Genomic DNA, 13,590 nt, shown 5'->3' on the forward strand with positions numbered 1-13,590 from the left:
CCTTGGTGGAGTGGGAGGGTGAGTTGAAGTGTTGAGCCACAGGGTGGTTGGGTTGGTTGGTCCAGGTGTCCCACAGGTGTTCTCTGAAACGTGTTGCAAGTAAGATATTGTCTTCGCAAGGTAATATGATCAGCTAATGAGAGAGCAAATGACCAGAGTGAAAGGGCTTCCCAAAACACAGGAAATCACGGTCAGATTGTAGTTATACACTTTTGAATGCATGGTGCAAAGTTCTGTCTTACAACCCTCTTCATACCGTCAGCTGAAGCATGTTAGCTTCATGTGTCTGCTCTGATATTTGATGCCAGCTGTTGGGATTTAGCAGTTGACAACTGACAGCAAAATGGGAATGCCTCATGGGTAAGAGAAGAGTTTGCACAGTTGCAAGTTTTATGTAATTGGAGAGAGCCAGTATGTTAGTGACCTGTGCGGTCGGATCAGCCTGTTGCAGGCAGGAAGCTGCCTTTGTGAAACAAATCAAATTCTGTACAACCATATTTTCTGTTGACGTTTTCAGAACATTATGTCTTCTACCACTTTCAATTGCTGTTTTTTTCTTTCACTTTGTAAAGCTACCAAAATCTTACTTCCAGCACAGGATTTGTAAAAAAAAATTAATGTTCCTATGTTATGAGCATATAAATTAAGAGCAGCATTTGGCCCCTTGAGACAGCTCCACCATTCAACAAGATTGTGACTGACATTATTGTTTGATATTGCTATTTATCCTGTGTAAGCTTTCATCTGCTTGCTTGCCAAGAATGTGTTTACAGCAATTTTTTTTATTCACCAGCACCTATGGGACCTATAGGAGTGTATTGGCTGATCTAATATTCCAGTTGATCAAAAGTGTTTAAATGCACACTGAATAATAGAAACGTCATGTAGGGTGTATACAAATCATCATTATACTTCATTTACAGCATAAATCACTTAATGCAACTTTGACTTCAATAAAATTTATTATTTAACAGCAGAGAGCTGTTCTCACGCACACCCTCAACCACTTGGAGCTTGGGATAATATCATGAACTTCTAATATTTGAGGTATATAATTTTGCTGGTTTACTGAGAGTACCAGTTCTTAAGGTGCCAGTTAAAATTCACTGTACCTGTCAAAAGGAATATTGCAGAGATTTTACTTACGTATGTATAAATTAGGTCATGTGTGAGCCTTTGACCCTTAATTATAAACTCAGCTGTATTTGCAGTTCCTTTCCTCTATCAAAAGGTCCATCCTTTCACAAGTCCAAATAACAGTCAGAAAAAAAACTGAACGGATAAAATGATGAAAATTGTGTATTTGCAGATGTCTGAGAACAGAACCCTGTTTATAATTAAGCTGTTTAAAACATTTGGTGATTATTACTGAGGTTTAATAGAACACCAGTTGCTTTCTACACTAAGGAGAAGCAGTTGTATTATGGTACTATCACTGGATGAGTTATCTCGAGATGCAGATTTATACTCTGTGGTTACAAGTTCATATCTCACCACAGCAGCTGACGAAATTTAAATTCAATTAATAATACTACAGAATATACAGCTAGACCCGGTTGTGGTGATCGTGTAAGTAGTTGTCATTTAAAAGAAAAATCCATCTGATTCACTAATGACCTTTAAGAGGAGGGGGTCTACCATCCTTATATGTATTAGTAAAGAAATTAAAATACGCTGGTGAAATTAATGAGTTTGAAAGCTGATGAATTCTGAGGACTTGATAATCTGTATCCCACAGCACTAAAGGAGGTGGCTGTGGAAATAGTGAATGCATTGATTATCATTCCAACAGTCTTGGCAGATTGGAGGATGGCATATTTAACCCGACCGTTTAAGGGAGGAGGGATGGAGAAAGGCTGTTCTGGACGGATGTTCTGAAAAAGTGAACAGGAATGTATGGATGTGCATGCAGCTTGATTTTTCTTTAAACTGGTAGCTTCCTAACTACAATAAGCTGATCACTTAAACTATTTCTCGCCAATTACACAAAACTTGCAACTGCACAAACTTTACTCTTCCCTGAGGCATTTTCATTTTGCTGTCATCTGTGAATTGCTGAAGCCCTTTTCCAGAAGACATTTGATAAGGCACCACATCAAAGATTATTGCACAGGATAAAAGCCCATGCTGTTGGGTGTTAACATGTTGGCATGGATAGAAGAGGGAAGCAGAGAGTAGGTAAATGTGGGTCTTTCTCAGGGTGACAGGATGTCGCAAGTGGGGGTGGCACAGTGGTTAGCACTGCTGCCTCACAGCGCCAGAGACCTGGGTTCAATTCCTGCCTCAGACGACTGACTGTGTGGAGTTTGCACATTCTTCCTGTGTCTGCGTGGGTTTCCTCCGGGTGCTCCGGTTTCCACCCACAGTCCAAAAATGTGCAGGTTAGGTGAATTGACCGTGCTAAATTGCCCGTAGTGTTAGGTGAAGGGGTAAATGTAGGGGAATGGGTCTGGGTGGGTTGCTCTTCAGCGGATCAGTGTGACTTGTTGGGCCGAAGGGCCTGTTTCCACACTGTAATTAATCTAATCTAATCTTAAAAAAAAGTGATGTGCCACAGAGGATGGTGTTATGCCCACAACTCTTTACAATTTATTTCCAAATGATTTGGATGTAGGGACCAAAAGTATGTAGTTAAATTTGCTGATGACACAAAGATAGGTAGGAAAATGAGTTGTAAAGTTGACATAAGGAACATAAGAAAAGGATATAGATAGGTAATGGGAAAAGATCTCTCAAGTGGAAAACAATGTCGGAAAATGTGAAATTGTCCATTTTGCCAAATGAATTTGTTTTTAAATTACCTGGATGGGGAGATGTTTGCAGAGCTCTTGCGATGCAAAGAGATATGGCTGTCTGAATGCTAGAATTATTGAAGGTTAGCATACAGGTATATAAGTAATTAGAGTAAATAAATGTGGTGCTGGAAAAGCACAGCCGGTCAGGCAGCATCTGAGGAGCAGGAGATTCGATGTTTCGAGCATAAGCTCTTCATCAGAAATGAGCTCATTCTTGGAAAATTAAGCGCTAGGAGTCATAGCTTAAAAGTATGGTGTTGCCCTTTTGTTTCTCTTTATTTGCATAGGTGTTGCTAGCTGGCCGTTCTTAGTCCTTGAGAAGTGCTGGTGTGCTGCTTCTTGAATTGCTGCAATCCATGTGCTGTAAGTTGACTCGCAATGCATGGAAGGACGGAATTCCGGGATTATGACATTTTTCCAAGCCTGGATGGTGCGTGGCTTGGAGGAGAACTTGCAGGTGGTGGTATTCCTGATGAAGAGCTTATGCTCGAAACGTCGACTCTCTTAATCCTTACTGCTGCCTGACCAGCTGTGCTTTTCCAGCACCACATTCTTCGACTCTGATCTCCAGCATCTGCAGTCCTCACTTCCTCCGAGGTGGCAGTATTCTCATGTATTTGCAGCCCTTATCCATCTAGGTGGAAGTGAACATGGGTTTGCAAGGTGTTTAGGTGAATTCCTGCACTGCAACTTATAGATAGTGTATTCTGCTGTGAAGGGTATGGATGTGATGCCAGTCAAGTGAACTGCTTTATCTTGGTGTCAAGCTTTTGAAGTGTTATTGGAGCTGCACCCATCCAGGCGAGTGGGAAGAATTCCATCACGCTTCTGACTTGTGCCTTTTGGATGGAGGAGAGCCTTTGCGGAGTCTGGATGTGAATTACTTACTGAAGTATTCCTATTCTCTGACCACCTCTTTTAGCCACTGTGTTTATGTGGCGAGTCCAGTTGAGTTTCTGGTTAGTTATAACCTCCAGGATGTTGAGAGTGGAGAATTCAATGATGGTAACACCACATAATATCATGGGACAGTTGTTAGATTGTGTCTTGTTGGAGATGGTCATTGCCTGGCATTTGGGTGGCACAAATGTTACTTGCCACTCTCTAATCCAAGCCTGGATATTGTCCAGATCTTGTTGCATTTGAACATGGACTGCTTCGGTATGTGAGGAGTTGTGAATGGTGATGAATATTATTCAATAATCAGCAAACATCCCCATGTTATGATGGAGGGGAAGTCATTGATGAAGCAGCTGAAGATGGTTGATCAAAGTGCATTACCTTGATGAACTCCTGGAGATGAGATGACTGACCTCCAACAAGCAGAGCCATCTTCCTATATGGTGGTGCTGGAAAAGCACAGCAGTTCAGGCAGCATCCAGCATTCAGGGACTCCTCTCATTTATCTCTCCATCCTGCAGGCACTCTGCCTCTATTCCTGAAGAAGGGTTTTTGCCCGAAACGTCAATTTTCCTGCTCCTTGGATGCTGCCTGAACTGCTGTGCTTTTCCACCACCACTCTAATCTAGAATCTGGTTTCCAGCATCTGCAGTCCTTGTTTTTACCCATCTTCCTATGTGCCAGGTATGACTTGAACCAGTGTAGAAGTCATACCCATTGATTTTGGTTTTACCCATTGATTCCAGTTTTGCTCGGGCTCATTGATGATACCATATTCAGTCCAATGCAAACTTGATGTCAGGAGCTGAATGGACCTACTGGGTCTGCCAGGGATGGGACATGGTCATACTCACCGAATCATACCTCTGAAACTAGTGTACCAATTCTCAACAGAGCGCCTTGCAGCATTAATCTTGTCAAACACTCTAAACATCGTTGGATTGTCTCTTAAACTTGTAAATTCCAGAGAATATAGACTAAATCTAGTTACTGTCTCGTTTAGGACAGAGACTTTATTCAGGAAATTGGAGTAGTTTTGCACACAGTCTGAGAACGGAGACCAAAACTGATGAGGATCTAAAATTTGAATTTAGGTTGTTGTCAGAAGCAACAGGTATCTGTAGACTTTTATTAACCACAAAATGGCTTTTCAATTTAAAATAACACAACAAATGGCTGCAAGTAATGATTTGACTGTGTGAACCTGAACAGATTCACTCTTTAGAGATGAGAGAACGATGGATTTTTCATAATATGAATCATAAGACAGTGATTTGGTATTCGAACTAACCTTGAACTGATTGCATGGGATGGTGTTCTACGTAAATTAAGAACTTTCCCGGGAATATCATTGGATTAAACTGCTGTAAATCATGTCACCTTATTATATGTGATTGGTTCTTTTCTTGTAATTAAGGCTGTACTATCTATTTTAAAAAAACATGTAAATAATGTGTAATTTTTTAATGTAATGGCGCCATTTCTCCGTGTTGCTGGACAAATCTGTGCCAGGCTGCCATATTTTATTAAACTGGTAACCTTGCTTTAAACCGACCATACTCCTAGTGATTCTTTTGACTGATCGCGAACTAAATAAAATGTAATTCTGCAAGTACAAATTCACCCCACAATTTATTTGTGTGCGTGTGCATGTAGGGGGGGGAAGGAGATGAGTATCTGTGAGAGAGTGTATGTATGTGTGTGTGTATTACCCTTTTACACTCACACATACACAAACACACTCAGACATTCCCCCACCCACCCCAACACCCACATGCATGTGCACACCTGTAGATTTGTGGGGTGAATTTGTACTTGCAGAATTACATTTTATTTTGCTCGAAAACTACATGAATCCATCTAAGATTCTGTTAATCCCTCTTTTAGATAAGAATCAGTTTGAACATTGGGACACAGACAGATAAACTTAGCCTCACACCTTCAATGCATTATCTGAGCTGACATGGCACCTATTGTTAAAGTTCACTTGGGAATGTAAGTTTTTTTTAAAAAAGCTCAGGGATTTACATGTGAAAGAACTGAAACCAACATGGTCATTCTAAAAGATGGGAGACCTAACAAACATCAGTGGTGGGAAAGTTACTGGAGAAGGTAGTGAGGGATTGGATCTATTTATATTCAGAAAAGAATGGGCATTTAGAATGGGTAGATTCATTCCTGATGAAGGGCTTTTGCCCGAAACGTCGATTTTCCTGCTCCTCGGAAGCTGCCTGACCTGCTGTGCTTTTCCAGCACCAATCTGATCTAAACTCATTTAAGATACATCTGGACAGATGCACGAGTAGGTGGGGATCAGAGGGATATACAGGTGCTTCGGAATTGACCGACAGGTTTGGACAGTACATTTGGATCGGCTCAGGCTTGGAGGGCCGAAGGGCCTGTTCCTGGGCTGTAAATTTTCTTTGTTCTTAAACAATCCAGGTCTTTTTCAACATATCATTTCAGTCGCATCACACTATAAATGTTTGCTATAAATTCTGTGTCTTACGATCCTATACTCCTCAACCATCTGATGAAGGAGCAGTGCTCTGAAAGCTAGTGCTTCCAAATAAACCTGTTAGACTATAACTTGGTGTTGTGTGATTTTTAACTTTTGTCTTTGAAGACTGTACAAGCATAGCTCGTTCTGCTGTCCTGCCTTTTCCTCATTTTTAGATTGTTTTATTTTCAGGCAGTTGCCCTTTTGAAAGCCATGATTGAACTGCCTGCGCCACACTCTAAAGGAGTGCATTCCTGATTTGAACCACGTGTCACAGTTTGTTCTATTACCATTCATTTTAATTCAATGTCTTCTGTCTCTTTACTGTTCCATCACTGGGAACATTGTACCCTAAACCCTGGAACCATTCTTTTAAAGATCTTCTCTAATGCCTTTATTTCCTTCGCAAGGTGTCATGTTTAGACTTGAAGACAATATATAAACTGAGACTGATTTGGTGTTTTATAAGTGTTCACCATAACTTCCTTGCATTTTGTACCTATTTAAAAGCCCATGACCCTATATATCTTATTAACCTAAGCGAATCACTTCACACTTCCCTACATGATACTCCATCTGCCACGTTCTTGTTTACCAATGTAACCTGTCTATAATCTGTAATTGCTTTACAGACGAGCGTCTTCATCTCCATTTACGTTCCAACCAACTTTCTATTGTCAGCAAATTTGAATACATTTTACTGCATTCTTTTCATCAAAATCAAAACATAGATTGTAAATAGCTGAGGGCCCATACATATCCTGGAGCACCACAGCAGTATGAGCCTGCAAGCCTGAAAAAGGTCCACTTATTCCTAGTCTCTGTTTTGTGTTTTGTTGAGTTTTCCGCTGATCAGTGCTGACTTGAAATTGAGGTGCAGTTGCCTAGCTGACTAAGTAACAAAAGGAGGAGAAGAGATGTGATAATAGTCATTGTACGTTATAGTATGCTCAGTTCTGTTGTGACTATTCAAATTTTAGATGTGTTCTCCTTGTACCTTTGTTTAACCCAAGACCTGGAGGCTTTGTAATGGTTCGTATGAATGTGAGAGGCAAAACCTAGGCTTGAAATAGGCTTGGTTAGAATTGGACACCTACTGGTAAATTCTAGGGAACTGTATTTAAATATTTTTACAGGTGAAAATGTGCCTTTATTTAGTACAGTAGATCATCAAAATATCTCAAAAACATCAGATAGTGAAATACAATTGGCAAATGGTTTTTGAATGTCCGCAGTGACCTTTATTAAAGCCATAGGTTTTGAAAGGAGTGCCTGCAGTATTAAGATGCTAAGGTTTCCTAAAGGCTGAACATTTGTTCCCTTACTTTGCTACTGTTCAAATAAGCATTTTCTTCAATGCATGTTGGGCTTTTCTTTCAATGGTTGATATTTAGATATTAAATAAAGGATTTTTCAACCAGAGAAATTTACCATCTCATTTCTTTTTGATACAAAACATTGTTCTTAGGATATTTTACTGAATTATACTTCCATGAGCTTTTTTCAGGAGAATGTTGATCTCAAATAGGCTAACACATATAATAGCTCACCACATTTCACATCTATGTAACAACTCCGGTGTTGTATCTTCAGGTATCAGATTGAAACTGCTTTTGAGGATACTTGCATGCTTACTGGTCACAGGCTATCTGGTATTAGACTCAAACTAGTCTTTTGTTTTACAGCAACAAATTTCTCGCCCTTCACAAGAAGAAAAAGAAGCTGAAAAAGAGGAGGAAAAGGTTGAAAAAGTAGAGAGAGAAGAAAAGGACGAGAAGAAGGAAGAGGAGAAAGATGATAAAGAAGAACCTCAAAGGTCAGAAAACTGAAAAGACCCACTCAATAGGAAATCAGTAATTCAAACAGTTATGTATACATATGGGCAAGTCCTGGTCCTGTTTGCTTTCTTCTCATGTTCAACGTAAATATGATGCGCTGTAGTGGTGCGGTAATAGAGCATTTAGTATATTGCAGATCCATCCTGTACCCCAAAATGTTTAAAGGGAACACAGAACAGTACAGCATAGGAACAGGCCCTTTGGCCCGCCATGTCTGTGCTGACCATTATATCATTCTGAACTAATTACATCTGCCTGCACATTGTCCATATCCCTCAGTTCTTTGCCTGGTTATATGTCTATCTAAATGCCTCTTAAATGTTGCGATCATATCTGCTTCTACCATCTTCCCTGGTAGCACGTTCCAGGCACCTACCACCTCTGTATAAAAAAAAAGATGTTGCCTTGCACATCTCCTTTAAACTTTTCCCCCTCACCTTAAACCTATGCCCCGCAGTGCTTGACCTTGCTACACTGGGAAAATCACTCCAACTAGCTGCCCTATTCTTGCCTCTCATAATTTTACTGCTATCAGGTCACCCCTCAGCCTCCGATTATTTAGCTAAAACAATCCAAGTTTGTCCAACCTCTCCTTATAGCTAATACACTGCAACCAGGCAACATCTTGGTAAACCTCGTTTACATCCTCTCCAAAGCCTCCACATCCTTCCTATTGTGTGGTGACCACAACTGCACACAGTACTCCACATGTGAACAAACTGAAGTTTTATACAGCTGCATCATGACTTGTCAACTTTTACACTCATTGCTCTGACTGATGAAGGTAAGCATGCCATACACCTTATTTACCACCTAATTCACTTGTGCTGCCACTTTCAGGGAGCTATGGACATGCACTCCAAGATCCCTCTGCATTTCATTTTGAGGATTCTGCCATTTACTGTATGCTTTCCTCTTGCATTTGACCTCCCAAAATATATCACTTTACGTGTGAAGTGGATAAATTTTATTCTTGCTAAAGATATACTGTACATTTTAAATTATTTTGTTAGAAACAGTATATGTTTCAAAATTTCAAAAGAATCTCTTAGATCAAGCCACATACCAGTAAATTCAAAATGTCAGTTTGCAGATTACTCAAACGTTTGGAGTTAGGAATTATGACAAATGCTGTCATTTGATAATTTTGAAAATCTTTGCAAAGCACAGATGATGGCAACCTGTTCAATATTTTTATATCTACAAAGATTTCTGTACTTTATAGGGGAATACCCTGGTCAGCGAAACAAATCCAACCCTGCTGTATCAAGAGTTAGGGTTCCAGTGCTCTCCATCTCAGGCTAAAATAACCTCAGCAACTTTGCTCTGATGATTGTAGATGTTTTAAATTTCTGCCTCCATTTCACTTTCTGATATACAGTTATTTCTGGATTGATATGTGTGCTGTCTAAGGTGAAGACAGACAAAATATCTGTTGCTCTTTTGTCTCCCTGTTTATCATTGTTAATTCCCCAGGTACATGCTGTGTAGGCTCAATGCTCACTTTGCTTGAAGAATCTTTATTGTATATTTTTATTTTTCTTGCTAGTTTTCTGATGTACTCTAATCTTTCTCTTATGTATTAATCTTTTGGTTATTCTTTGCTGTTCTTTATGTTCTGTCCAATGTGGAGGCAGATTCGTTTGTGGCTTTCAAAAGGGAATTGAATTATTACTTGAAAATAAAAAACTACTTTAGGGCTATGAAATAGAACAGCTTGTGGGACGAACTGAGTTGCTCTTAAAATCAGCATGGAGACAACTGGCCAAATAGTCTTCTAAAGTATCATTTTGAAGTTTAACACCCATTCTACATGTGATGTTGACTTATTAAGATCCATTCTGCAAATGATTTTTACAATCCTTCCTTACTAGACTTGGAATAAAATAACTCTTTGATTTGCTTCATAGGATGTGAGTAGTGTTGCCAAGCTCCGCTTTTTGTACTTATCCCTAATTGCCCCTTGATGACATGGTGAGCTATTTTCTTGACTTGCTGCGGTTATGGGGAAGTGGTGGTGTAGTGCTCATGTAGCTGGAATGATAATTCAGAGCCCCTAGGCTAATACTCTGGGAATAGAAGTTCAAGTTTTACGATGTATGTTGGAATTTGAAATCGGTAAAATAAAAAACATCCAGAAGTAAAGAAAATTTAGTGCAGTGATAACTCTGAACCATTGTCAAATTGTGAAAACATAATTGAATCACTAATGTCCTTGAAATCTAGAGCCTTTACCCAGTCTGGCCCACATGTGACTCCAGACCCACAGCAATGTGCTCGACTGTTAACTGGTGGGGGAGAGAAGTGAAGAGTTGTAGAGTGTTTAGGGGAAAAAGGGTGTTTATAGTTCAGATTAAGTGGTCAGAATGTGAGAATGGCAGAACAATGGTGTGTCTAACTACCATGCTTGAAAGGACATAGTAACAAGATAAGAGAAAGGGAAGAAATATACACAATTTGAAGGTGTTGAATTCAATATTACGTCCAGAAGGCAGTAAAGTGCCTCGTCTGAAGATGAGATGTTGTTCCTGCAGTTTGCGCTGTGATTCACTGGAGCACTGCAGCATGCTAAGGATAGACGTGTACATGATGCACACGCTGTGTTAAAATGACTGGTTTTGGGAAGGTTGGGGGGGGCGGGGAGGTTATGCTTGCTCACAGACTGGAGGTGTTCCGCAAAGCGGTCACCCAGTCTGCGTTTGGTTTCTCCAATATAGAGTAGCCAACATTGAGTGCAGCGAATACAGTACACAAGGTTGGAGCAGGTACAGGTGAAATACTGTTTCACCTGGGAAAGCTGTTTAAACCCTTGGATGGTGATCAGGGGAGGAGGCCAAAGGGTAGGTGTTGCACGTTCTGCAGTTACAAGGGAGGGTGCCATGGGGATTGGGGGGGTGGTTTTGATAATTGTGGAATGGACTAGGGTGTCCTGGAGGGAATGATCCTATGAAATGCAGACAAGGGGAGTGAGGGGAAGATGTGTTGATGGCATTCTGTTGGAGAAGTCTGAAATGGTAGAGGATAATCTTGTGAATGCAGCGGCTGTTCGGATGAAAAATGAGGACATTGGAAACCCAATCACACTGTTGTGAGCGATAGGAAGGGAGCAAGGGTGATAAGTCGGATGAGGTTGAGGCCCTGTCAACCACAGTGGGTGAGAAACCATGGTTATAGAAAAAGAAAGCCATGTCAGCAGTGCTGTTCTGGAATCTGGCATCGTCCGAACAGATACAATGGAGACCAAGGGAACTGGGAAAATGGGATGAAGTACCTGCAGGATGTGGCATGTGAAGAGCTGTGGTGAAGGTAGCTATGGGAGTCAATGGCTTTGTAGTGGATGGCAATGGACAGTTCATTCCCGAAATGGAGACAGAGAGGTCAAGGAAAGGAAGGGAAGTGTTGGAAATGGACAATGTGAAAGTTGAGGCAAAATGAATGAAGTTTTCAAGGTCCTGCTGGGATCATGAGCTGGCACCAAAGCAGTCGTTGATGTACCGAGAAAGGAGTGGTCGGGGTGGGGGATCAGTGTAAGACTGGAATAAGGATCATTCCACATACAGCATGACGAGGCAGGCAAAGCTGGGACCCATGCAGGTGTTCATAGCCATTCCGTTGACTTGACAGAAGTGAGATGAAATAAAGGAGAAATTGTTCAGTGAGAGAACAAGTTCAGCCAGTGGAGGAGAGTGGTGGTGGATGGGGATTGTTCAGGCTTGTAGTTGAGGATGAAGCCGAGAGCTTTCAAACCATCCTGATGGGGTATGGAGGGATTGGACATCCATGTTGAACAGGAGGCAGTTAGGGCCAGGGAACTGGAATTGTTAATACGGTAGAGGGTTTCAGAGGAATTGTGAACGTTGTTGGGCAGGGTTTGGACAATTGGAGAAAGGATTGAGGCAAGGTAGAAGAAAATGAACTCGATGGGACAGGAATAGGATGATATGGGCCTACCAGGACAATCTGGTATGTGGATTTTGGGAAGGAGGTAGAAGTGGGCTGAAGGGTTGTTAGACTTTAAGGTTGGAGACAGTGGGGGGAGATCTCTGAACGTAATGAGGTCGCTGATGGTCCTGGCAACAATAGCTTGATGTTCAGCTGTGGGATGGTAGTCCAGGGGGTGGTAGGAACAAATGTCAGAGAGTTGGTGTTGAGTCACTGCAAGGTAACAATCAGTGTGCCAGATACAATGTCAGTGCCTTTGTTGTGTCCTCCACATTTTTGTCGGGTTTGGTAACAAAGTTGTACCCGAAAGAGAAAAGTGCAGGCATTTCAGAAGGGGACATGTTATAGTGTGTGAGAAGAGCAGAGAAATTGAGATGGCTGTTGTCACGTCAGCAGTTTACAATGAACGACATTGAGGGCAGGTCAGAGGCCAGGGGAAGGCATCTGTGGAGAGATAATACTGGAGGTGGGTGAAGGGATTAGTGGAATGAGAGGGAGAATCCTGCCTGAAAATGTGGGCGCAGAGATGGAGGCAGTGGAAAAACAGTGTAACATCATGATGAGCCAAAAATTCATTGAAGTGGGGATGTAAGGGTATGAAGCTGTGTCCTTTGCTGAGGACATTACATTCAGCCTCAGGGAGGCGAAGGTCAAGAGGTATGACAAAAACACGGCAAGGGTTGGGGACTTGGCCTTGGGGACAACAATAATTGTTCATTTGTCTGGCACAAAAATAAAATGGGAAAAGGAGCAATCAAAATTAGGAATAGTATGAGATCCAAAGAAGGAGTATGTAAATTATGCAGTGATGAAAAGCAGACCTGAGGTGTTTAAATTTAAACAAAGGAGAAGAAAGGAATGGATTAAGAGAGGAAAATAGAGTATGAGAGTAAGCTTGGGAACATAAAAATTGACAACAAAGATTTCTGTAGGTATATGAAGAGAAAAAGATGAGTGAAGACAAATGTCGGGGCCTTGCGGTCAGAAACAAGAGAATTTTAAGATTCTATCAGAGATGTCAGACAAATTAAATACTTGCTTTGATTCTGCCTTCACAAAGGAGGACGCAAATAATGTTCCAAAAGATATTAGAGGATACAGGGTCTAGTGAGAGGGATGAATTGAAGGAAATCAGTTTTTGTATGGACATTGTGTTGGTGAAATTGATAGGATGAAAGACTGATAAATCCCCAGCCTCTGATAATCTGCATCCCAAAGTATTTAAGGAAGTAGCACCTTGAAATAGTGGATAAATTGGTGGTCACCTTTCAAGGTTCTAATGAATCTAAAACAGTTCCTATGGATTGGAGGGTAGCTAATTAATTCCACTACTTAAAAGCAGAGGAAGAAGAGAGAAAATCAAAAATTGTAGACCAGTTAGTCTAACAGTGGCAGTAGGTGAATTCCTAGAATCCATTATAAAAGATTTTCCAGCAGACTGCTTGGAGACAGTAATAGGATTGGACAGAGACATTATGGATTTATGAGGGGTAACTCATCCTTGACAAATCTACTGGAATCTTTTGAGGTAACTAATAGATTTGATAAGTGGAAGCCTTTTCCATGGGGTCGGGGAGTCCAGAACTAGAGGGCATAGGTTTAGGGTGAGAGGGGA

General features: G+C 41.0%; 1 protein-coding gene across 1 annotated transcript in view; it reads left to right on the plus strand.

Annotated features, from left to right (window-relative positions):
- Positions 1 to 13,590, plus strand: part of ncor1 (nuclear receptor corepressor 1) — a 413,945-nt gene that overhangs the window by 187,788 nt on the left and 212,567 nt on the right. Inside the window, exon 14 of the mRNA XM_043713232.1 lies at positions 7,881 to 8,011. Within this exon, the coding sequence (XP_043569167.1) occupies positions 7,881 to 8,011 (131 nt within the window). The remainder of the gene's footprint in view (positions 1 to 7,880; positions 8,012 to 13,590) is intronic.

Source organism: Chiloscyllium plagiosum, chromosome 23, assembly GCF_004010195.1.
Source record: "Chiloscyllium plagiosum isolate BGI_BamShark_2017 chromosome 23, ASM401019v2, whole genome shotgun sequence".
NCBI lineage: Eukaryota > Metazoa > Chordata > Chondrichthyes > Orectolobiformes > Hemiscylliidae > Chiloscyllium > Chiloscyllium plagiosum.